The 26,202-nt window shown below is 36.3% G+C and overlaps 1 protein-coding gene across 1 annotated transcript; it reads left to right on the top strand.

Annotated features, from left to right (window-relative positions):
• The first annotated feature begins 629 nt into the window (after positions 1–629).
• LOC150106031 (BTB/POZ domain-containing protein 6-like) lies at positions 630–26,202 on the top strand. The gene is made up of 3 exons (XM_090393766.1): positions 630–765; positions 16,450–16,695; positions 24,993–26,202. Exons 2-3 carry the CDS (start codon positions 16,454–16,456, stop codon positions 26,140–26,142), a joined length of 1,392 nt encoding a protein of 463 aa, XP_090249892.1. The 5' UTR covers positions 630–765; positions 16,450–16,453; the 3' UTR covers positions 26,143–26,202.

The following is a 26,202-nucleotide window of genomic DNA, read 5'->3' as shown; positions in this document are numbered from 1 at the left end:
AAAACGACGTATAGGAAAATAATTTAAAACACTATGTTTATTTTTGAAGTAAAACTTTAATTTCAACATTCTAAAATGTTACTTTTCTTGCTTTTCTGTTAGCAAAATCGTCGATGACATTGGCGAAGTCTATTTCACAGTAATGTAGGTAATTCTTAATCAATTTTATTTAGAAAAACTCCTCTCACAACTAGCAACACTTACAGCAATTGTGAGGAAAATTCGCTGTAGTATTACAATAGTTGGAACTGAGTTCTCGAGACTGTATTTTAGAATTAACTGCAAAAGTTCAAAAATGTTCAAAGTTTCCCCCTCTAGCTACGCCTCTGAGTTCAGTGTATTATTTATTCCCTATTTTTTTTATGAACGTGTTCGATTATACCGCCCCTAAATTGTGCCACCCGATTTCATTGCATCATTTGTACCCAAGGTACGGAACGGGCCTGAATACGTGTATGTTTACATTGCAAAGTTTAAAAGTATAGTACGTACTTGTAAAAGTGATCACAACATTTTTCCACTTTAACTTCCGTTCACAAGATGGCGCTACAAACCACATTTCCGATTAATCTATGTAGCGGTAGCAATGCGCAGTTGAATCCAGCAACACTATCAGTATCCTGGAAGTGGCTTATAGTTTTGGTTTTGTTATCTACGGGGAACTGAAAATTGATGACAAGCATAAATACTCACTATGGCTTACACACTTCCAGTTGTGGCTTATTCTTGAGTGATCAGACAACTTCTCGATTTCTGCTGAATCAGGTAAGAATACTGTTATATTAAAAGTTTAGCCGTAATATGTAAAATCATATTTACCAATCAGGTGTTTCGATAAACGTGCAGAAATGATATGTGAAAAATTCATACTAGAGACTGATTTGTATTTATCAACGTGTCCACATGCACTGACTTACATTTTGGCATTTGACACCCTGACTATTGCACACAGACACCCCCGGATGAGACTATGTTTAACGAGGGATACGCCGAGAGAACTGGTGTCCCGATAAGACAGCCACATTTTCAACAGAACTTGATAAGCATATGTGATATTTTGTTACTAGTGGTGACATGAGAACATTCGTTGTTGATGTTTAAGACTTTCTGAAATTTTAATCCTCTGTTTCAGTATGAAACGACAGCGGATTTCAAGAATAATTTTATGCTAATGGTTTTATACCACTTTCCATTAATAATTGTCACGAAATCAATTATTATTAAACTACACATATAGCTTGGCTGTGTGTAGCGGAGTGGCGTGCTCCTCCCGCGATCGAGGCGCAAATCCTCCATGTTTGTTTTTCCTGTCAGCCGTGCTCACGATGGCGCTTACGACGTAACCGAATGGGGCCTCACAGTTAATACCAACATGAGGACTTTCATTCATGGGATTGATTGTGTAACTTGTGACGTCTGTTTGATTTGATCACATGGCATGTAATGCATACACGTGACAGTCCTATTCTGCGAGTTTTCCTCCTGCTGTCTTAGGTGAGCGCGCTGCATACAGGGGGACCACTCAGCAAAAATATTTAGTACCCACTTAAGCAGTAAAAAGGTACTAGATCTCAAAAAAAAAAAAAAAAAAAAAAAAACACTACATTTTTATTTGCTTTCGTTTCATTCACTCTATTTAGGGCATTTTACGGTATTACTACCTTATTATCTTAGATGAACGCTATGTAAAACTGCTAAATTAACACATGTACGACATATGAAAAGAAGAAGAAAAAAAGTCAAACTCGCCTCACTGTAGTCATCTATGAGTCCAAGAGCTGCAGTTGTTAATCATCATAACAGAAATCCCAGTTGTAACTCTAGCATTTAACAAGTGTATTAATTTACCATATAATTATCTCATTTTAGTGTTTAAAATAATGTTACATTAAATTTTCAGTTATTTAATATGCTATTGACATATAATGACACAAGAATCACACATATAATGACACAAGAAAAACACTGGAAATATTTATTCTTTATTCTTAGCAGATTTCGCTAAATTAATTTTAACTCTTTGGAAATAGTAAAATCTGTAGCTGATGAATGTTTCAATTTTTCTTTTGTCAAAAGGAGTTCATTCATCAAGGGAGTTTGTAGTTCATTTCTAATTTTATTCTTATTTATTTTCCCTGCTGAAAATATCTTTCAGTTGCTGCTGATGAATGAGGGAGGCACAGTACAGCTTCTTGACCTTTTTTCAATGTTTTTACAGTCTTCAAAGTTGCCATTCTTTATATACATTTTTTTATGTCTAAAAACTAACCATTGTTGGCTGGATTTCTCTTTTCAGTGGGGTCCAAATTATGCTGTGCATCAATAAAAAGTGGTTATTCATATTAAAATATTTAATTTTCCCACTTGTTTTCATTGTTGTAATGATCTTATAATGCCGAGAAGTATTTGAATAGCGAAGAATATATTTTCATTATCTAATACCAGTTAGATTGAGTATGGGTTCAGGGGGTAAGAGAAGGGTAGCGAACAGTGAGAAGGGGAGGAAAAAAAAGAGACAAATCATGCTTGTGTCACTGAATGTGACATATTGGGAGGTGAGAGAAGAGAAAAATATTAAACTCATATGTCTAACTCTCATATTGTTATTTTAATTATTATTCGGAAGGAAGAAAGTACTAGATCTGTTGGTGAATGTATTAGAACACTAAAAATGTATAAAAAGTACTAGATCTAGTACAAAAGTACTAGAGGTGGTCACCCTGGCTGCATATCCATCGTTGTACCGTAACAATGGTTCAGTAAGTCTTTTAAATATTTTATTACAGAAAAAAAGGAGCGTCAGGTGATTATTTTTTGCAAGTGTTTTCAGATTGCTGTTATGTGTGAGAAAGGAAAGCTTTTATTTGAGGAGTGCCAAATATTTTGTTGGTTTGTTTTTTCTTGTCACTCCCAATTACGAAAAGGTGTAACATTTGTACCATAGGTGGACCAGGATATATTCTTATTCATTTTTCTCCTGGGATTTTATACGCTAACATGTGCTAATGTTTTCTGTTTGGGTATTGGGTTATTTATTTATTTATTTTTTTTCTTTAATCAACTAACAGCATTTTCAAACTGAAATAGTTTCAACTTATTGTTATCTCACGGAGGTAGCATGTTTTTTTTTTTTTTTTTCCTACCGGAAACTCGAGTTTTTTATCCCATGTATAAACAAATCGGCTTTCAGAACACACACAACTTACAGACAAAAAATACTGTTGGTGGTAGTCATGTGCAGTGTCGTAGTAGGGGAATTAAGTATTAGTGGAGAAGGTGAGATGTATTTGGCGAAGTAGAGTGCTCTCCCGCAATGAGTCCTTAGACTTTCTCGAGGTTTCATAATAATTATGTGACACCTCCATGAACTCATCGCGAGAGGACACTCTATTCCACATCACCATATATATAAACGTCTCTCCTACTAATTAATTCTTCTACTATACACAACTATCTTCAATGCCATATACCACCCATCATCACCAACAGTATTTTTTGTGTATTCTGAAGGCCATAATAAATTTAGTTTAATCCTTTATCCAAGTGTAAGCAAAGTTTGCACCTGAAGTATCTTCAGGACTGAGGCAACTCGTGGTAAAGGTGGACCAAGCTCTCATCACTTGTCTTAGTATTTCCCATAGTGCAAAGCACATCTGCATGTGGACATGTATAATGCTATGCATTATGGGAAAGGGGGTCACTACCCAGAGCGGTTTCAACCTTTATTGAGGTCTCATCAGTGGGAGCCAGACCAACAGGTGGTGATACATATAAGTAAATATGACTTCTCCATTACTTCCACCTTAGTATCACCACCTGTCGGTCTGGCTCCCACTGATAAGACCTCAATAAAGGTCGAACCTGTCTGTGTAGTGACCCCCTTCTCATAATGCTAAGCATTATACATCTCCACAAGGAGATGTGCTTTGCATTATGGGATACTAAGGAAAGTGATGAGAACTTAGTCCACGAGTTGACACAGTCCTGAAGATACTTAAGGCAAGAACTTTGTTTGCTTGCACTTGGATAAAGGATTAAACTAAATTTATTATAGTCTAACCAAGTGGGGAAAAACTTCTAATGTTCTGAAGGCCAATTTGTCTGTATGAGCATCCAGAAGTAGTTAGTGGCTGTGATTGATTATTGTGTGAAGCAATCCAATTGAACGTGTTATTTGTCATGAGTTTCTGTTTCTGTTTTCTGAGTTTCATCTATTTTATATGTATGATGTGTAAACTGATATGTTTATGTTTGTGTCTATACTGATATAGACATTTTAATATATAATTTTTGCCCATATTTACAATGGGAAACAGTGTTGACAATGTACTGAATGTCCCATTTTCTGCCAGAACTTTAGTGGATTGTATGATTGATTATAGTCGAAGTAGGTTGAAACGTTTGTATAAATAAATAGAGTTATATTCAGCCTTTCTTTGGTTCAATCGGGAAAAATAACAATTTCCCAAGTGATTCATTTTTCAATTTCTGTGCTTATTATATGGCTGTATTTAAAAATCGTATCAAAAATCAAATTATCGTGTTTCACTCTAGTATTTGCCAATGATTATCTAATCTCACCATGAAGCATAAACTCTTTGTGCTTCTCAAATAAATTGCGTGCATGAAACATAGATATTGTTCATTTAATCATTATGGTGTTTCCATATTTAAAATTATATTAATTGTTAAAGTATTCAAAATTATCCTATAATTACCGTATTTGCCAGCTTATAAGATGCACCACTTTTTTGTACACATTTTTTTAGGAAAAAAACTTTATCACTGAATATTATAATGATATTACAGTATTTCAAATATAAAGTGATAAGTAGGTCTACTTTCAACAAATACCCACTCTAACTAGAAAAGAGTATCCACCTTTTAATATTCTTTGTCAAAACCCAGAAATTCATCTCCAGAGCTAAATGAAGAGATGCTTGAAACCTCTTCTAAATCAGAATCCGAGTCCTCATACAACAAATTGTCCTCTGTACCATCCAGTGCATTACTAATGCCACACTTCTTAAATGATTTAACCACTGTCTCAGTTTTCACAGCATCCCATGAAGCTTTGACCCCTCACAAACTTGTGAAATGCTAGGCCTCTTTCTGATGGTGTAACCTCAAAATCTGAAGACTGCATCCAGCTGTTCCACTTCTCCTTCATAAATCCCTTAAATGTTTTATTAATACAGACATGTAAAGATTGAAGCTAACTAGTTAGACCTCCTGAAATTACAGCTGAGTTTTCAATTCCTCGTGTTTATTTTTAACATCTTCTGTTCTGTGAGAACGAAACTGATCCCATACTAGCAGGGCAGGCTTCTTTAACAGTCTGCCAGGGCGCCTAGACCAAATTTTATCTATCCATAACTTCATTCCTCCTCCATCCATCCAGCATTTGGTGTGAACATGTACAAACACTCCTTTAAGCAGTTTTTCTTTGGGTATCGTCTTCCTTTTAAAAATCAATAGTGGCAGCAATTTAGTCCCATCAGCACAGCAGGATAAAACAACCGTCTAGTGAGTTTTTTCGTGTCCAAAAGTTTTAACAGTAACACCTTTCGTGCCCTTAGAATCTACAGTTTTGTTTGAGGGCACATCAAAAGTCAGTGGAACCTCGTCCATGTTTCCTATTTGCGCAAGTTCAAAATTTTATCATTTCCTTGCATTATTGATGAATCGATGAAATTCAATAATTTTTTCTTCATATTCAGCTGGCATCTTTTGTGATGTTTTTCTTTTAGTCTGCATACATTGCTGGTTTCTCTTCATGAATCTTGAACACCATGATGTTGATCCAGTAAAGTTGGCGATCCCTCTGTTAGTGGCTATCACTTTCGCTTGATAAATAATCATTTTTGTAGAAAGTCCCTCTTTTCTGTGGTCTAAAATCCAAATATTCAGTTCTGCCTCAAGTTCTGACCATTTTGCAGTTTCACTTCGTAGGTTATGTTTACTGTGAGTTGCTTTTTTTAGCTCCTCTTCCTGATTCTGCCAAGTTCTTTCATTTTCTCAGTTGGGGGTGGCCCGAAATACCTCTCTACAGCCCTATTTCCATGTTCTTTAGCATATGCAATCACATGTAGCTTGTATGCGATATTGTAGTAATGCCAACATTTTTCAGCCTTAATTTGCCAAGAAATTTAGAGAAAATTTAACGGCAGAAATTTATCACCGTTAACAACAACCGTGAGAAAGTGCTCATCCACTGAATTCTATGTAACTGGAATGCTCTCACACACCGCAAGGAAGCAAGAAAGAAATCGTGTAACTCGGAACAGAGAAAATTTCCAGAAATGAAAGTAATAAAAAACTGAGTATCAGCGTATAAGACGCACCCTGTTTTTCAGACCTATTTTCAAAGAAAAAAGTGCGTCTTATACGCTGGCAAATACCGTAATTGCATTAGACTAATTAAAATGAGCCCTGATGTGCTATGCACTCTTAAAACTTTCATAGATTAATAAGAATGCAATCATACAGTCAAATTGACATCAATTTTATAGTGTGGGTTGTATAAGCCACGACAGCACACCCAACTGAAATGGGCATGCAACGCCACTAATACATATGTAGACAAATGCTCAGAAGTGAGTCAAGAATTTCACATGCTATATTCTCTATGAGAAATTAAGGGAGAGGGAACAAAGAGGAATCATTTGAGTAGCAGAAATTGCTTCACTAAACTTAATGTTACTCACCACCTTCAAGGTATTGTAACTAGGATTGAATGACTGAGCATGATCTTCTTATACCTGTGATTAAAGCATTGATAACTATAATGCATAGCCTTTGTTTCTTGAGTTTCTCCATGGTCATATTGTATGCCAGACATTGTCCTGCACATTTTCAGGCTTTTTGGTGGATATACTGTTATGACTTGTTTTTCATTAAATTGTTCTTGTATATTTGTCGTCTTTACCTTCCGTCTTGCTTCACTTAACCCTATACTATAATTTTGATATGGCACTGCATACAATCCCCTTATTAATATAGTTTAAGATATAGAGCTCTATGTGCACTCTTGTTGTTGTTTAAGTAGTCAAGTAAGCAACTGACCTTTCCTAAATGTCTGGAGTTATCTCCTTTTTAAGGTTCAGGGAAATTTTGTTTCGCTGCACCAACCTAAATCCCTACATTAGAAATACCTTTCAGCCAAGGAGTGAACACTGAGACTGCCACATAGTTACTCTGTCATACTCAAAATACCCCACTTTGAAATGATAATACCTTTCTAATTCAATTCAAATGCTAGTTGTGACCCTCCGTTATAAATTCTACTCCCTATATATCCCGCCTTGGTCCGAATCTTTTATGAGTGATGCATCGGATTCTTAAATTCAGGCCACCAAATGAATAAGAGCAAAAGATTTATTTAACATATTGATAATTTTTACACAACAGAGAATTTTCAATCAATACTATACTACTAAATTACAAAGTTAAAGAAATCAACATATAATGGACAATAATCAGTGCTTCGGAACAATTGTTGTTGTTATTATTGTTATTATTGTTCCGGGCAACTCCAAGGAGTCGATAGACTCATCGAGGGAGTCCCTAACATCATGTTGAGAACAACTATTCGACATTCACACAGTATCTATCATACCTTGCCTTGAACTCATTCACGGTCGTAGCACCCACAACAGACTCTGGAAGCTTATTCCACTCATTCACTACTCTCCAAGTAAAAAACCTAGCTCTAACACCCTTGTCAATCACGCTCTTGCCCAGCTTCCATTCATGGCCACTAGTCCTCCCACCACCAGTCATATTTTGAAAAATATCTTCTGGATCAATCTTATAGAAACCCTTCAGTAATTTGAATGTCTCAATCATATCGCCCCTCCTTCGCCTATCGACCAATTTCTGCAACCCACAAATCTTCAACCTATTCTCATAAGGTTCATTCCACAGACCTGCTATCATCTTGGTCACTCGTCTCTGGATCCTCTCCACTTCCTCCCCATCACGAAGAAACCCTGGAGCCAATAACTGGGCACAGTAGTCCAGATGGGGTCTTATCAAGGCTAGATACAGAGGAACAACAACTTGTTTGTCTCTGCATGTTAAAATATTTTTCAGAAGCCAAGTGATTTGGTGAGCTGTTTTAGTCACTTTTGCAATGTGCCCCCTAAACTTCAATTCCCTATCCACCAACACTCCCAAATCCCTGGCCTCATCAATCTCCTGGAGTACGGTTCCACCAATGCGATATACTGCTGCTATTCTTTTAAACAAGTGAACACTTCCTCTCAAATCCTTTCCTATATCATTGATGAAAAAATTGAAAAGCAGTGGTCCAAGAACAGAGCCCTGTGGCACTCCACTAGTCCCAAGCCGTCTTTTAGACTCAACTCCTGAATAAACCACTCTCTGGTATCTCTCCTTCAACCACTCTCCTATCCATCTCACCAACCCTATATCTATCACCATCTGCTCCAGTTTACTGATTAGAGTTCTATGTGGTATCCTATCAAAAGCATTGGCAAAGTCCAGTAGTATTACTGTAAACCCATTACCCCTATCCAGTTCAGCCGTCACTGTTATAAAATGTGAGCAAGTTACTGAGGCATGATCTACCCTTCACAAAACCATGTTGTCCCCCATACAATATCCCATTTTCATCTATCCAATCCTGTATTCTTTTCTTGACTAATTTCTCTAAGACCTTGACAATGATTCCTGATATGCTAATCGGTCGGTAATTTACAACAGCAGTCTTGGAACCACCTTTATGCAGTGGAACTATTTTCCCCTCTTTCCGCCCCCTTGGGACTAAATCAGTCCCTTGACTCAAATTAAACAAAATGGTCAAGGGTACTGACAATTCTTTAGCTGCTTCTCGTACAACACGAGCTGGTATACCATCCAATCCCACAGATATATTGACATTGAGGTTATGCGATAGACTACTCACCTCCACTTCATTCACCACAATTCCCGTATAATCTACTGGTACATTCATTTCTGCAATGTCACCACCTGGATGATATATTCTTGCAAAGTGCTCACTCAGTAACTCAACTATATCAACTGATTCAGTTACCTCCCTACCATCGGCATTCTTTAAAATCATTCTGCCATGTACATTTTTCCTTTTACTTGCTACATATCTAAAAAACTGTTTAGGATTCTCTTTAACCTGCATGGCCAATGTTCTTTTGTAATCCTTTTTTGCTTTTCTTACCACACTCATTACCCTTCTGGCCTGTGCTTTATACCGTTCGTGTGCCTGCCGGTCATCTTTCTCCTTAAATTCCCTCCATAGTTGTTTCTTTTTTTGCAGCTCAAGCTTAATGGTGTTATTCATCCATTTAACCCCTAGTTGATTTATTATTCGGACTCTATTTATACAGTCAGCCATTGCTTCATGCAAACACTTCTTAACTACCCCCCATGCACTATCGACTTCTAGTCCTTGCAGTTGTACATGCCATGGCACTGAACCAATCAAACTGCTAAGCTTGTCATACTTTCCAGCCCAATACTTCCACATGTACCCTGTCTTAATTGAAAATTCTACACCTTTAGCTGCCTCCCAAGTCAAAACCCTATGATCACTCTCACCGATTGGTGGCAATGTGGTCATATTTGTTACAGCCAAATCCTCAGATATAATTACTAGGTCAAGCACTCTCTGACCCCTAGTATTTTCCATTACATGCTGTCGCAGATAGTTATCCCTTAATAAACGCATAAAATCCTCCTTCCTCCCATGTGTCCTCTCCTCACTCCAATCAATGCGACTATAGTTGAAATCTCCCATAATAATCACCCTTCTTCCACTCATTTCTTCTATTTGCTTGTGCATACTGTCACCACCATCTTTTCCATCACCTGGTCTATAGCAGTATCCAATTGTATATTTAGTTCTGCTAACCACAATCTCACACCAAACAGCCTCAAATGTGCTCTTTTCTCTATCCTGCAGTTCAACTTCTATTCTCCTTGGCTGCAGCTCATCAGCTATCATCAACAATACTCCTGCCCCCATTTTATTCTCCCTGTCATTCCTGAACACACTATACCCATCACATTCAATCCCACTAGCTATATCATCTACAGTCAGCCATGTTTCACTAATACCAATAACCTGTGGTCTGGAAGTGCCAACCATGGCCAAAATCTCTTCCTTCTTGTTCCTAATACTCCTAGCATTAGCCCCAACCCTATCTTGATGCCTTATATTAACTATCCCACAGTGATTTGTTGTCCTTATTTGCTCTGGCATATTATATTCATTCTTACATTCAACTCCATCCCTAAGGACTGTATATCTACTCCCCCCCCCTTAATAAATCTAGTTTCCCTGAATATGCACATCCACCACATTCAGCAACACTTTCTCAAGTCTTCTTACACCGTAACCATTCAAATGCAAGCCATCCATCTTATATAGATCCTTTCGCCCATCGAACTCACTCCACACGTCCACAAATTCCACACCACTCGTCATACATAACCCACGCATAAAGTCATTCACAATTATGGCTCTCCTTTTAAACATTTCACTGTCATACCGTGCCAAAAGACTAATCATTATAACTCTCTCACTCTTTTCTTTTGCTACCTCAAACAATTCATTCAGGTCTTCTATCATTTCCATTTTGTCTCCTTTCAAATCATTCGTACCTGCCACAACAATCATTTCTTTCACCCTTTCCTTTTGCTCTCTAATAGACTAAATTACATCCTTTATGGTTGCACCAGGTTGGTACGATTTTGTCAACTCCTCTACTATCACACCTCATACTAACGAGTCTCCATACAGCACTCTATCCTTCATTTTGTTCATGTTCACACTCATACGTCTATTTTTCCTGTCATACTTTTTATTATTGGCTGGTTCATTCAGTCGACTTTTGCTCATACGCTCTAGCTGCTGTTTTGCCCTTTGTATCGCACCATTCAACAACGCGATCTCACTCATTGCGTCTATCTCATCTTTTTTATTCTCAGTAAAACCATTAATACTATCATTTGCACTTTCTACATTCACATTCTCGCAATTCTCTGGTACAACCTCGCCGTTTCTTGTCATATCCCTATTTTCTTCATTCTGAAGTTTGACAAAAATATCACACTCACGATCCGAAATACTCTTCAATTTCTCATTCTCCCTACATTTTCTACACACATTCACTCGTTTATTATCATCTAACTACACTCCAACCGCACTCTGCAAAGCGTACATTTCACAGCTGGTACACTGAATCATCTCTTTTATACTACCGTTCTTTGATAAAGATGGCGAACCATCATTACTGGCTGCCATTTTCCTTCGTACTGGAGCCATACTTACTTGCAACGTATTTTATCAAATTATAACACACCAAAAACACACAAAAAGATGCACTAAGAGACACAAGGCAAACAAAACTATGAAATATTAAATAAATTTATCAACGATAACTGAAAATAATACTTATCTTATCCGGAGCTTTCATGAACACTACACACTACGAATCCCTCTAGTGGCGACAGCCCCAATAAAATATGTTATAAAGACACACAAAATACTCTAAAAACACGAAAATCGTTCTAACATACTATAAAACCAATTTTCTAAGGAAAAACACCAAAAATCACCAATTTTACACGAGTGCTAAATTACACCGACCACTCACCATATAACCTCGAACTCCAAAAAAAAAAAAAAAAAAAAAAAAAAAAACAATCTTCTTCAAATTCCAGCAGCTCTCCTTCTCAGTTCTCTAACCAACAAAATATTTAAGGTATTAGCTAAACAGTTATGATTAGGTAATGCTATAACACCTTAGACATAATTAACAGTCATCACATATACTAGACATAGCCCTTGGCTTGAAATATTCACCTGCTTTGGTTATATATAACAGGCCTGCCTCAATCTCAATTAGAGTTCTAACCTTTTTGAATGTCCTTGATTTTTAAATTACAAAATTCTTCCTTTCATACAAAACATAATCAAAGGCTTGTACCTTACCGAACTTGAAGGTTCATCTGTCTTATCTCTTCTTTTCTTGGTTCCTTTTCTCAGCACGTTGTCTTCCTTCTAGGTTGTGAGTGGGAATTTCATCAGCTTAGGTTAGTCCATTTGGAATTACACATCGATCAGCTATGTAGATATTTCTTGGCGCGTAGACTAAACTGCATCCATTTGGCTCGCTACCTAGCCGATATTTTCCCGTCTGTAGCCCGCTGTGTAGGAAAACTTCTACCTGCTCATCGTAATGCTTGAAACCGGTGCCAACGCACACCTCTACCAGGGCACCAGTAGAACTCCGACCACAGAGAGAGAGAGAAATGTAAGAACTTTTCCAGCCCTTTTATATCAACCCTATCGGCACCCTTCTGCAAATACTTAATTTTCACCTATTTTTCACGCTATTTTTTTGTACTCGTGAGTCTTGCCTTTCCATAGCCTCTTCCAAGAAGACTTCAGTGTGCCACGTGCCCTACGTGTACATGACTGCTTCAGGCATCTCACTAATCCCAGTGTCTCACCCATGTACTTTGACCTTGAGTTACTAGTTGGTTATATACAATTCACAAACTTTCTGTCATTGCTAACAGACAAGATATATATATTATTTTCATTGTTAATATACAGTTTAGTAGGAACTTCACACGTGAATACTCACAAAAATTGTACTAATCACGTTATCTTAAAGTTTTACAGGCTATTTACAATTATACCAGAATACAAGCATTTCTCCTTTTTGTGCTTAAGCTTGTTAAACTATGAATGAAACATTCCTCAGTGAACTGTATTCATTCACAATTTAACAATACCCTGTTTGGTATGCCCACCAGTGGTTCACTCAGGATTTAAATTGGGAGGGGGGGGTTGAGGAAATGATTTGAGAATATACACTATGCAATGAATACGACCTATGACTGAGCATCTGCAGTGATTGCCAGTACATGAAACCTGTGATCTCCTCTGGCCTGGCTCGGGCAAACGAAGTAGTGCTCTGTTCGCCTGAGCACTACCTCATTCGCCTTGCCTTCACAGCTGCTGTGATTCCCAAGAACTATAGGGTATTCCCACCTTATGTGACCACTAATTCATAAGTAGTATAGAAATAGAAGGCACGACACAACATAAATAAAAATAATTAATTTTAATTAGGGAAAGATTTTCGGAAAATTTTTTAGTGTTTTTTTTCTTTCTTTTTCTTTCTTTTTTTTTGGGGGGGGAGGCCTGTATCCCCCCTCCCCCCCTCTTGGTTCACCACTGATACTCACAGATAAAAACCTCTGAAATTTTGAAAGGTTGGGCAAGAGAAAGAAAAAATATTTCTACCCTACCTTCACTGCCATGTTTGCACAAAAGTTCAAACATGGGTTAACGAGGCTTTTCTTTGTCATCGACAAAACATTAAGATTTATAACTGGCACATACATGTTTTTAATGTTATATCCTTTATCATTTCCATAGTTTTTGTTAACACATACTGTGACTTGAACAATAGGAATGAACTGCTTTCCTTAAATAAAAGCTGATATTTTACAACACTAGTTACTAAAAAATTACCAGATATAATGAAAATTGGGAAAGCACAAAACTTCCTTTAACCCTACCCTAAGTGTTTGTTAAAATATTTAATACCATATAAGTTTTTGAGATTCTAAACGTTAAGAAACTACTGAAATAACTTGACATGACATTAATATCATGTCAAAAAAAAAGTGGTATTATAAGTATATTCTTTTGATAGCTTAAAAATATTTGATAATTCAATTCAATTTTGAATCCTTGTGATGTTATTTGTGGTTATGTGAGATCATGTGCGGTTGTGGTTATGTGAGGAGAATGGAGTACATTTTGTGAATGTGTGGAAGGAATTTGAGGGACGGATGGAATTGTATAAAGAAGATGAGCTGCGTTTAAATAGTTTTGGTGTGAGTTGGCTGGAGAGATTGTTGCTGACAGGAGAGGTGACTGTAATGAATAGATCTGAGGTGATATGAAAGAGCAAAAAAGCAGGGTAGGGAGAGGTTGCTCACTTGCAAATGGGGAGGTGAATATTATGAATCAAGTAAATGAGAGAGTGGAGGTACAACACAAACAGGGAAAGAGGGGCTCAGGGTGGATAGGGAGACACTTATGAAATATGTGGATGCTTGAATTCAGAGGTGGCATGCAAACACAAATTGAGATGGCCCAGTATGGGTGGAGAGAGTTTAGGTATGAGGAAAGTTGTAGAATTTGTGATAATATAGAAGTGACTGGAAGAGAGGAAGTCATTTATAACATCATCTTATCAGATGATGTTATAAATGAGGTGTCAAATCTTCCACCAGTTGGTGAGAGTGACATGAGGTCATCACTTGTAGGGTGACCAGTCATTCGAGGACATCTCTTAGAAAGGGATATATGTGGAATTATAAGACTGGTAATTATGAAAAACTCAGGAAACAGCTTGCGATAATAAATTGGAAAGAGGAACTGGATGGAAAGGATATCAATGCTGCTTGGTGGAGGCAATATCAGAGTGTATTCCAAAGGTTAAGAGGGTAAGTAGAGTAGGTATAAAATGGATGGATCAAGAGTATGCAATGTATGCAGTCTGGAAGAAGGTATTATGTGAGAAACACAAAATGAGTATTTATAATAACCAGTTGCATGAGAAGTACAAAGAGCAGGCGAAGAAGGTGACTAACCTTGATAATGGTAGCAAAAATGCAGTATGAACACCAGTTAGCTAAAGCAGCCAAAAAAAAAATCCTAAGGAGTTTTTCAATATGTGTGCCAGTAGAAGAAAGAATGATTATGATAAGATGGGATTGATTGGTGAAAAAGGAGGCCACTGCAGAGGATAGTTGAGATATTTAATGAGCAATTTATAAAGGTATTTCATTCTTGTGAATGTAATATTCACATGCAGAACTTGAAAGCAGTGGGAAAGAAGAGGAGGAGGAAGTGTTAGTAAGTGAACAGGAGGTATATGAGGAATTGAATAGACTTGATGTAAATAAAGCTGTGGGACTTAATGCTATTTCGCCATGTGTTTTGAGGGAATGTGCCAGAAAGTTAACAACAGCTTTTGCATATCTTTTCAACATGAGTCTCTCACTGGGTCAAGTTCCAAAAGAGTGGAAAGAGGGTAGAATTGTTCCAATTCATAAGGGAGGTGTTAAGAGTAAGGCTTTGAATTATAGACCAGTCTATGTCTGGAGTTCTGGTTAAGGTATTAGGGAAGTTAGTTAGGACTAACATTCAGAATTGGGTTGACAACAGAAAAATACCCTTTGGCAGTCAGCATGGATTTACTAAAGGAAGATCGTGCTTTAGCAATCTGCTTACTTTTTATAATAAAGTGACAAATGCATTGGATAAGGGTGTTGTATATACAGCGGTATATTTAGATTTTGCAAAGGCATTTGATAAATTGCCACATGACAAGCTGGTACTTAAATTGGAACAGATGGGGCTGAACAGTAGATTAGTTCACTGGATTGGCTTTCTGATCAGCGAGTTGTCTATGGAGGAGTGATATTCCAAAAGAGGAAAGTTACTAGTGGTGTACCTCAAGGGGCCGTTTTGAGTCCATTGTTGTTTAATTTCTTTGTAAATGATATTTGGAGAGGTCTGAATGTGATATGAGTTGTTTGCAGATGATGCAAAGTTGGGGTGGGCTATCAGGAGTAGAGCAGATAGGTAAATGAGTGGAGATGTCAATTCAATGTTTCAAAGTGTAAGGTTTTGACATTTGGGAAGCAGTGATGGAATGTAAAGTACACAATCGCTGGAAATATCTTGGAAGAGGTAGAGGAGATGAGAAATCTAGGAATGATTGTAGACAAGAACCTAAAATTTTGGGGACATGTTACTAAAATTGTGAAAACAACATAGTGGTTAATGGGAATGATGTGGAAGACACTGGCTTGTAGAAGTAAGGATATTATGGTTCCTTTGTGTAAGGGCTTTGATCAGGCCACATATGGATTACTGTGCACAGATCAGGTCACCTGCTTTTCAGAAAGATGAAGACGCATTGGAAAAAGTTCAGAGGTGATTGACTAAGGTGGTTTCTGGTCTCTGGAATGTAGAGTATGAAGACAGATTGACAAAATGTAATCTGCAAAAATTTTTTGCATGAATGCATGGGGAGTTTTTGCGTGAATGCACAAAGATAGCAGGAGAACAAGAGTTCATCCCTGGAAGCTGTATAAGGAGGATGTGAGCAAGAGAGTGAGGAGCAGGTTTTTTGCATGGAGAATGGTGAGTGACTGTAATGCATTGCCCGAGAGTGTGATGAGCAGAGAGACAGTGAATATATTTAATGTCCGGTATGATAAAATGTGTATATAACAGTGGACCTCCCACGATAAGTCTTTGCCTCCATGGAGGCTTTTATAATAATAATAATAATAATAATAATAATAATTTAGTTTCAATAATCAAGTTTTGCAGTGAAAAGAAGTGTAATGATTTGTCTTCTATTCCAGAAACATGGAAGATTGGCAAAAGGGAAAGAATACGTTGGCAGAGAGGGGAAAAGCTATGTTGGAAAACAAGCAACTTTGTGATGTGACATTTTATGTTGGAGAAAAAAGTGTCAGCATTCAGGCTCATAAACTGATTCTATCAATGGGGAGTTGTGTGTTCCAGACAATGTTCTATGGAAGTTTACCAGAAACAGAAGAAATTGTCATTCCAGATGTTAAGGTTGAAGCATTTCAGTCGATGCTCAAGTATGTTTAATTTTTTTGATTCAGATTAGCATATTTCAATAGGAAAAATTTATAACAATAATATATTGTCTTTTATTGTTAGCAATTTTTCATTATCAGCTGTCTGGATATGATGGAAATGCTTCGATTCTTTTGTGTCTGTATGAATTCATACTCTCAATTATAGTTTCATCTAAAAAAAGGTTGAACAGCATACTGAAAATTTAGCTACATATTTGTCATTCATAATAAAGAAATTATGTGTTGCTTAATGAGAGCCAAGTTAGAAAGGGAATTATTGCTGCTGTTAGTTTAGTTTGTTTTCTTAATCTGTGGAAAGAGAACTGGATTTTATATGGAATAAAATAATTATTAAGGGACTCATCGAGAGGTCATGTATTGCCTGAACTAGCTATCTTACCTTTTTAATTTCATTCACTCTTCTTGCACTCGCAACCTCTCATGGCAGTCCATTCCAAACATACACTATCCCACGAGAGAACTAGCTTTCACCCTCTTCTTGACTATATTTATTCTCCACTTCCATGCTATCCTTTTTCTCTTGTTTTCTAGTGTCAGCAGCTCACAAATTCTCATTATGTCTTTATAACCTATATTCCACAATCTTAATACCATCTAACACCATTCGTTTCAATTTCTCCACTGTATCAGCATCACTACAGAAACTAAACCTACATATTCCAAGTGAGGTCATATCAAGGCCTTATAAAGAGGTGAAGTGACATGTTTATTATTAGTTATTACATGACACCTCCAAGGAGTGCAAGCACTCATTGTGGGGGAGCAGGCACAGTTACCTATTTTTCATATTGAGGTTTCTTTCAACATTCTAATTATCCTCTGAGTTGTGTTTGTGATCTTTACTATATGGTCCTTGAGGTTCAACTTTTTATACACTGAAATTCTGAGATCTCTAACCTGATCAGTTTCTTTTGACATAATCCCATCAATATTGTTAAAATTTGCTGGCCTGTTGACCAAGTTGGTCGTCTTCAGGTGGATGATGAATTTCATTGCCTGGTATGAGACCACTGCCCTGCTTATTGGAGATCTGATGTGGCTTGAAAAAGTTCCATGTTTGGTGGCTAAAGCAGTTTTTCCAGACTATATAAAAATAAATAAAAAAAATTAGCTACATATTTGTCAAGATATAAAAAATAGGGATAAACACTCCTCAGACCATGGTACAAGTGTAGCATAGGTTTAATAATAACCTTTCACTGGTGATAACCATATAAAAAATACATAAAATAATATGACATTGAATATCTCATCACATCAGTGCATGACTTTACATTTACTAGCATCGAGCTGACAGCCCTTTTCTCATGCCTAGAATTGTATCCTATTCAAATCTGAAAGTACTTCTTATCACTGCTTTCCTGATTACTGTGCCTATCTTTATTATTATTATTTCATAACACTTCCAGGGATTTCCAAGACTCATCGAGGGGGGAGGGGGGTTCCTGCCCTAAAACTCTCCGTTTCCACCACTCCACAAACTGCAACTACCTTTGTATGTCACCTGTGAAATCCTTCCTATTGTACTTAATGTAAAGATTAAAAATTAATATATTGTAAAATATCAGTGTAATTAAAGAAAACTGATGCACTTAATTCAGTTAAAATATAAATAGTTATATTTAAGACATAAACTACAGTATTTAGTTTACTCTGATCTTCATGAAACGTTTTCAACACATCTTATTTATTTTGTAAAATGTTATGTATATGTATATATTTTTTATTTTGTTGTTTAAAACTATTCATTGAGAACCAATTCTTAAATTTATGATTGTTTTCAAGGGCACTTGACAATCAGTTTATGTACAAACTCACATTGTACCTTATAGCTAGAATTGAAAACAAAATCTCATACAATAGAATAGCTATCCTGGATATTCTCAGAATCTACTATGTCTTTTAATTGCATATATTCTGTAACCACTTTCATTCCTTCTGTTTTTAAGATATTTAAAAAAGAAAAAAGTCCAGATTAAAACCCACCACCTCCACATGAGATTGACTAACTTGTCATCAGCTGAAAAGGTCATCATCATTGATAGTTTATAGAATTGAAACCCAGATCTTTTGAAACATAGGCTGTCTTTAACTGACATATAATGATTCAATGAACTTAAATCATTAATAATATTACAAATACTATGGCTGGAAGTTTACTACTTGAAACTATTTGTTTTAAGGTTGCACGGTATTCAGCATTCATATTTCGGAATTTAGGGACACAAAACATACATGTTGAAATGATTATTTTACTTATTATTAATAATAAAATAACACTTGACGTTTTGACCCCTGTATTGACCCCTTGTCATCATCAGAAGGATATATGTGTATAGAAAACCAAACTACATGCTCTTGCACTCTATACTATAAATTAAATCAATGCTGTTAATTAATCTTTTTCTTAGCCTGACTAGTGATAAAAAAAAAATAATATATAAATAAAATTTAAAAAAAAACTATAATAAACTCTGCTAAAGTCCTCCTGTACTAAGATTCTTCTGGATTTGTACAGTTCAGATTGTTATACTGAAATTTTCTTCTGGACTTGTACAGTTCAAGTTGCTATTGAATGTTAAGGGAAAAAAAAACAACACACTTCAAGTCTTCTTGTGTTGAGATTTTTCTTTGGATTGTTCTAGTTGCTATAAGGTTGCAAATGAGTCCTCCACATATTTGGAATGGTTAAACCATCATTTTTGTCCAGATTTGGATTATGTTTGAGCATTTCACATGTTTCTTTGAATTTCCTCTCGAACCAGGTCTTGGTGTGGTGTAAGGACTTGGTACCTTTCCAATCAATTCTGTGGTATGTTTGGAGTGTGTGTCAGAAAGGCCAGTTTTTCAAAAATGGAGGTATTTAATGTGTCATTTGTGTTTGTCCTTCCTAATTGGGATGGTTCGCCCTGTTTCCCTTATGTATGTTAGGCTACATGTGCATTGTATTTTGTAAACCCCTGGGTGGGCTAGGTGTGGAAGAGGATATTTGGAAGAACTGAGTAGGTGTCTTCATTTTGTGGTTTAAAGGTGGTTTTGATGTGTAGTGTTCTGTCTATTTTTTCGGAAATGCCTCTAACATGAGGTATGGCAATATCATTCTTGAAATTTTTTTGTTTTTAGTGGTATCTCTGTGGAGGATCTTCTGAATAGTTTTTTTACTATATCCATTTTTTATAAATGTATTGTTGATGATCTTGTATTTGTGGTTTAGAGCTTGTTCATTTGAACAAATCATTTGAGCTCTGTGTTTAAGGGTGCTTATGACCCATAGTTTTTGTTTTGGATGGTGATAGGAATTTTTGTGTATTTACTGGCCTGTGTGTGTAGGTTTGCGGTAGGCTGAGAAGGAGAGATAGCCTGAGGGAAGACGTGTGATGAGTGTGTCTAGGAACAGAAGAGAGTTGTATTTTTCCATTTCAGTGGTGAATTGGATACGTTTGTGTTGTTTGTTCAGGTGGCTAAGGAATGTATTTAGTGCTTCGTGGCCGTGGGGGCAAATGGCAAAAATATCGTCGACGTATCTGAGCCAAATTTTGGGCTTTAGGAACGTTGACTCTAGAGCTCGTTGCTGAAAGTCTTCCATATAAAAGTTAGCTATTAGAGGGGAAACTGGTGAGCCCATGGCTGTACCCTCTTTTTGAAGGTACAAATTGTTTTGCCACACGAAATATCCGGAGCGGAGTACATGGGCAAAGATGGCCGTGATGTGGTGTATATATTTGAAACAAAAAACTGGTTAGTTTTTTTGTTTGAATTTAGTATACAGGATGTTTCGATACATATTTTGTCAGCTAGATTGGCGGGGAGGGATCTTAAATCTCTCTCGATATGATAAATAATATCAAGTTTGTTTACTGACCTGGTGCAATGGCATAGTTTGGACTTTTCTCCAGCAGTGAGAGTTCACCTTTGGTGAGATTGTATTTTGATTGGTTGATAACCAGGCAGTAGTCCGGTGGTTGGTTGCTCCTAACTTCATTTTTGGATGATTGGCTGCTCCTTTTGTTATGCCGTCTTGATTGTGTTGTGCTTTCATGTTGTTGTAGTACTTGAAACTTCATTATTAATTTTTCCTTATTTTTTTGAGTAATAGGTGCCTGGCCGAGTCGTCTATGATCCTGTCTAAAATATCCCATATTTCTGGATTAACGTAGCTGGATAGCTCTAATTTTAGTTGTAACATTGTAGCTTGGGTAGATGCTAAGCTTTTTCATGCCTCGTGGATCTGCTCCCTTAACAATACTTTTTTTCAACTGGGCATAGATACGGGAGCGCTTTACCTGATGTAAACTTCTTCTTTAGTTTAATGCAGTTCGATATTAAGTTGCTGTCTCTACATCATTTCAAGCAGGCTAGTCGAATAATTAACAAGGAAACGCATATCTTTAACTTGCCATATAGGCTGCACTGCTTGTGGGTCACATCTCCATGGATTATGTGACTCTTTCTTTTTAGGTTGCACGGTGATCAGCATTCATATTTACGAATTTAGGGACACAAAACACGTGTTGAAATTATTATTTTACTTATTATTAATAATAAAATAACACTTGACATTTCGGAATCGACAGTGAAGTGTTTTTTTCCCCCTTAACATTCAATAGCAACTTGAACTGTACAAGTCCAGAAGAAAATTGCAGTATACCAATCTGAACTGTACAAATCCAGAAGAATCTTAGTACAGGAGGACTTTAGCAGAGTTTATTGTAGTTTTTTTATTTATTATTTATTTTTATTTAATATATATATATATATTATTTTTTTTATCACTAGAGGTCAGGCTAATAAAAAGATTAATTAACAGCGTAGATTTAATTTATAGCATAGGGTGCAAGAGCTTGTAGCTTGGTTTCCTATAAACATGTATCCTTCTGATGATGACCTCAATACAGTGGTCGAAACGACACGTGTTATTTTATTATTCATAATAAGTAAAACAATCATTTAACCATGTGTGTTTTGTGTCCCTAAATTTGGAAGTATGAATGCTGATCCCCATATAACCTTAAAAGTCAGTATAATCCATGGAGATGTGACCCACAAGCAGTACAGCCTCTACGGTAAGCTAAAGATACGTGTTTCCTTGTTAATTAATCATCTAGCCTTTTTGAAATGATGTAGAGACAGCAACACTTAATACCCAACTGCATTAAACTAAAGAAGAATTTTATATCAGCTAAAGCGCTCCGTATCTATGCCCAATTGGAAAAAGCGTTGTTAAGGGAGCAGATCCACGAGGCACTAAAAATCTTAGTATCTACCCAAGCCACAGTGTTACAACTAAAATTAGAGCTATCCAGCTACGTTAATCCAGAAATATGGGATATTTTAGACAGGATCACAGACGACTCGGCCAGGCACCTATTACTTAAAAAAATAAGGAAAAATTAATAATGAAGTTTCAAGCACTACAACAATGTGAAAGCACAAGACAATCAAGATGCCATAATGAAAGGAGCAGCCAATCACAAACTGACATCACAAGGAGCAGCCCAATCACCCACAAATGAAGTTAGGAGCATCCGACTACCATCAGACCACGCCCTGGTTATCAACCAATCAAACTACAATCTTACACAAGGTGAACTCTCACTGCTGGAAAAAAGGTCTAAACTACGCCATTGCACCCAGGTCGGTAAACAAACTTGATATCATTTATCATATCGAGAGAGATTTATGATCCCTCCCACCAATCTAGCTGACAAATTACGTATGGCAACATCCTCTATACTAAATTCAAACAAAAACTAAGCAGCAACCTAAACAAAACGGAAAAACTGGCTCTCAAATCCCTGAAAAATAACCAGGACATTATAATCACAAAAGCAGACAAAGGGATTGCCACTGTTGTTTTAGATCAGACAAATTACATAGAAAAAATGAACCATTTGGCATCGGACCACAACACCTACCAAATGGAAAATTACAACCCCACGAAACTCATAAAAAAACAACTGAATTAATTAAATCCATTAACAAATGCCCAGAAGAAACAACTAAAAAGCTAATTCCTCATTATGCATGTGCACCCAGAATTTGCCCTGCCAAAAATGCACAAAACAGACACACCACTACGCCCGATTGTTGAAGGAATCAACAGCCCAAATTACCACTTAGCCAAAAAATTTGTGGCCACACTCAAGAAATTGGTAGTTCATTCCCCTTCCTACATAAAAAATACACAACATTTCCTCGATAAAATTAAAAACATTACACTCAACGACCAAGATTTATTAGTCAGCTTTGACATATCTTCCATTTTCGCCAATGTTCCAATCAATGGTACTATCTTGTTCCTGCAGAACATATTTCGACACGACATCACGGCCATCTTTTGTCCACATACTCCACTCCGGATATTTCGTGTGGGAAAACAATTTTTACCTTCAAAAAGAGAATACAGCCGTGTACCCTCTTTCCCCTCCAATAGATAACTTTTATATGGAAGACTTTGAGCAACGAGCTCTAGAGTCAGCTTGCCTATAGCCCAAAATTTGGTTCAGATACGTCGATGATATTTTTGCGATTTGGCCTCACGGCTGCGAAGCACTAAAGACATTCCTTAGCCACCTGAACAAACAACACAAATGTATCCAATTGAAATGGAAAAAACAACTCTCTTCCGTTCCTAGACACACTCATCACACTTCTTCCCTCAGGCTGTCTCTCCTTCTCAGTCTACCGCAAACCTACACACACAGGCCAGTACATACACAAAAATTCTTTTCACCACCGAACACAAAAACTATGGGTCATAGGCACCCTTAAACACAGAGCTCAAACGATTTGTTCAAATGAACAAGCTCTAAACCACGAATACAAGATCATCAATCATACATTTATGAAAAATGGATACAGTAAAAAAACTATTCACAAGATCCTCCACAGAGATACCACTAAAAACAAAAAGACTTCAAAATTCCAAAAAAAATAGACAGAACACTACACAAATACAACATCAAAACCACCTTTAAACCCCCGACAAAATTAAGACACCTACTTACTTCTTCCAAATATCCTCTTCCACACCTAGCCCACCCAGTGGTTTACAAAATACAATGCACATGTAACCTGCCATACATTGGGAAAACAGAGTGAACCATACCAATTAGGAAGGACGAACACAAACGACACATTAAATGTCTCCATTTTGGAAAAACCAGCCTTTCTGACACACACTCCAAACATACCACAGAATTGATTAGAATGGTATCAAGTCCCTACACTGCAACAAAACATGGTTTGAGAGGAAATTCAAAGAAACATGTGAAATGCTCAAATATAATCCAAATCTGAACAAAAATGATGGTCTAACCATTCCAAGGATGTGGAAGATCCATGTGTAACTTTATAGCAACTAGAACAAACCAAAGAAAAATCTCAACACAAAAAGACTCGGTGAAGTGTGTTTTTTTTTTTTTTTTTTTGTTTTGTATTTTTTTCCCCTTAACATTTAATAGCAACTAGAACAAACCAAAGAAAAATCTCAACACAAAAAGACTCGGTGAAGTGTGTTGTGTTTTTTTTTCCCCTTAACATTCAATAGCAACTTGAACTGTACAAGTACAGAAGAAAATTGCAGTATAACAATCTGAACTGTACAAATCCAGAAGAATCTTAGTACAGGAGGATTTCAGCAGAGTTTATTGTAGTTTTTTATTTATTAATTATTTATTTATTTAAGAATTTTTTTTAAAATTTATATATGTTATTATTATTTTTTTTTTATCACTAGAATTTAGGCTAAGAAAAAGATTAATTAATAGTGTAGATTTAATTTATAGTATAGAGTGCAAGAGCATGTAGCTGTTTCCTATACACATGTATCCTTCTGATGATGACCTCAATACATGCGGTCAAAATGTCAAGTATTATTTTATTATTGATAATAAGTAAAATAATCATTTCAACACGTGTGTTTTGTGTCCATAAATTCGGAAATATGAATACTTGAAACTATAGTTTTTGAAAAAAAAGAAAATCTACATCAAATGTTATTGAAATTTGAGCTTAATTAGAATATGTTTAATTTAATTCAGTAATACATACTCACAAAATAATTAAAGTCAACATAATATGTAAAAGATATTTGTTTTGTATTTCATAATATTGAGTGTTATAAAGAAATTCTTGTGTTGACCTTCACTTCTTATAAGATAACATGAAAGTTAAAGTTTAAGTAATTAGTTCTAAAATATGTTAACTATTAAATGTGCTTGTATAGCTTTGATCCATTCTGCTTAGCTGATTATTTTTCTTTGTCTGTTTTTCAGATATCTTTATTCAGACTCCATTTCCTTAGATTCGGTGTCCCTTGCAATGGACACTCTTTATTGTGCCAAAAAGTATTGTATCTACCATCTGGAAAACCAGTGTAAGGATTATTTGACTGAGCACACCACCATCTCTACTAACGGGATCTGCAGTATATATCAGTTTGCTAAAACAATGGATCTGGAAGAAGTGATATTTAAATGCGTTATGGAGATAGAGGAACACACAGAACAGGTTCTGAAATCACCAGATCTACTGGATGCTGAACCAAGTACTCTAAAATTCATAGCACAAAGAGATTCACTTAATATTTCTTCAGAATACAAACTGTTTCTAGGTGTTCTGTCTTGGGTTCAGCATACATGTTCAAAAATGAATATTTCCTGCAATAGAGAAAATACACGAAAACTGCTGAAAGACATTTTACCACATATCAGATTTTTTTCAATGACACCCCAGGAGATAGTGTCAGTACTGAAAAGTTCTCTTTTTACAATGGAGGAATTTGGTCCAGTACTTTGTCATGTAACTGATCCAAAAGCTTCATTTCAAATAAAGATCGATGGTATATCCAAAATTACTTCCAAAAGAATATTTAAGAAACATGACAGAGCAGAGTTTAAAACAAATGGAGTTCGCTGTCAGGATGTTATCACTGAAGGTCATCTGATATTTTCAGCTACAGTGAACTCAGGATTAGTTTTCATATTGGGACTGAGTTTTGAATGGAATGCTACAAATATTGACCGTGGATATGACAGTTTTGGTATGGGGCCTAGGTATTCTAACCACTCCTCATCATGGTCAAATTGCATTCCAACTGTTGTTCGGTGTAATGTTACAAAGTCAAAAACCTCCACAGAGGAAGATCTCACAACTCAACGTAGTAATGATTCACTTATTTTAACATTCAAGCGTCCGGTCTATATCAAAGAAAAATCTGAATCAGTTGAGTTTTTATTTAAAACATTGAATGGGCTATTCCCCAATAGTAATAAGATGTTTTCTTCCCGTTTAAAAGGAACAGTAAATGCACTCCAACAGCTAGTTACAGTTAACCAGGGAACTACACAATTTACAGTTCGTTTGAAGATGTCTGAAGGTCTTCCAAGCAATGTCTCACTGAAGGTTCTGTATAAATGTTTTTAATTTTAAGTTATAATAAAGTCGTGCTTAGTATGAACTCAAGGTTCATGCGCAGCTTGTAAA

This window comes from Typopeltis vanoorti, chromosome 6, assembly GCF_054136105.1.
Source record: "Typopeltis vanoorti isolate ZY-2024b chromosome 6, IOZ_Tvanoo_1.0, whole genome shotgun sequence".
In the NCBI taxonomy this organism is placed as follows: domain Eukaryota; kingdom Metazoa; phylum Arthropoda; class Arachnida; order Uropygi; family Thelyphonidae; genus Typopeltis; species Typopeltis vanoorti.
This window is presented reverse-complemented; position numbering and strand designations above follow the sequence as displayed.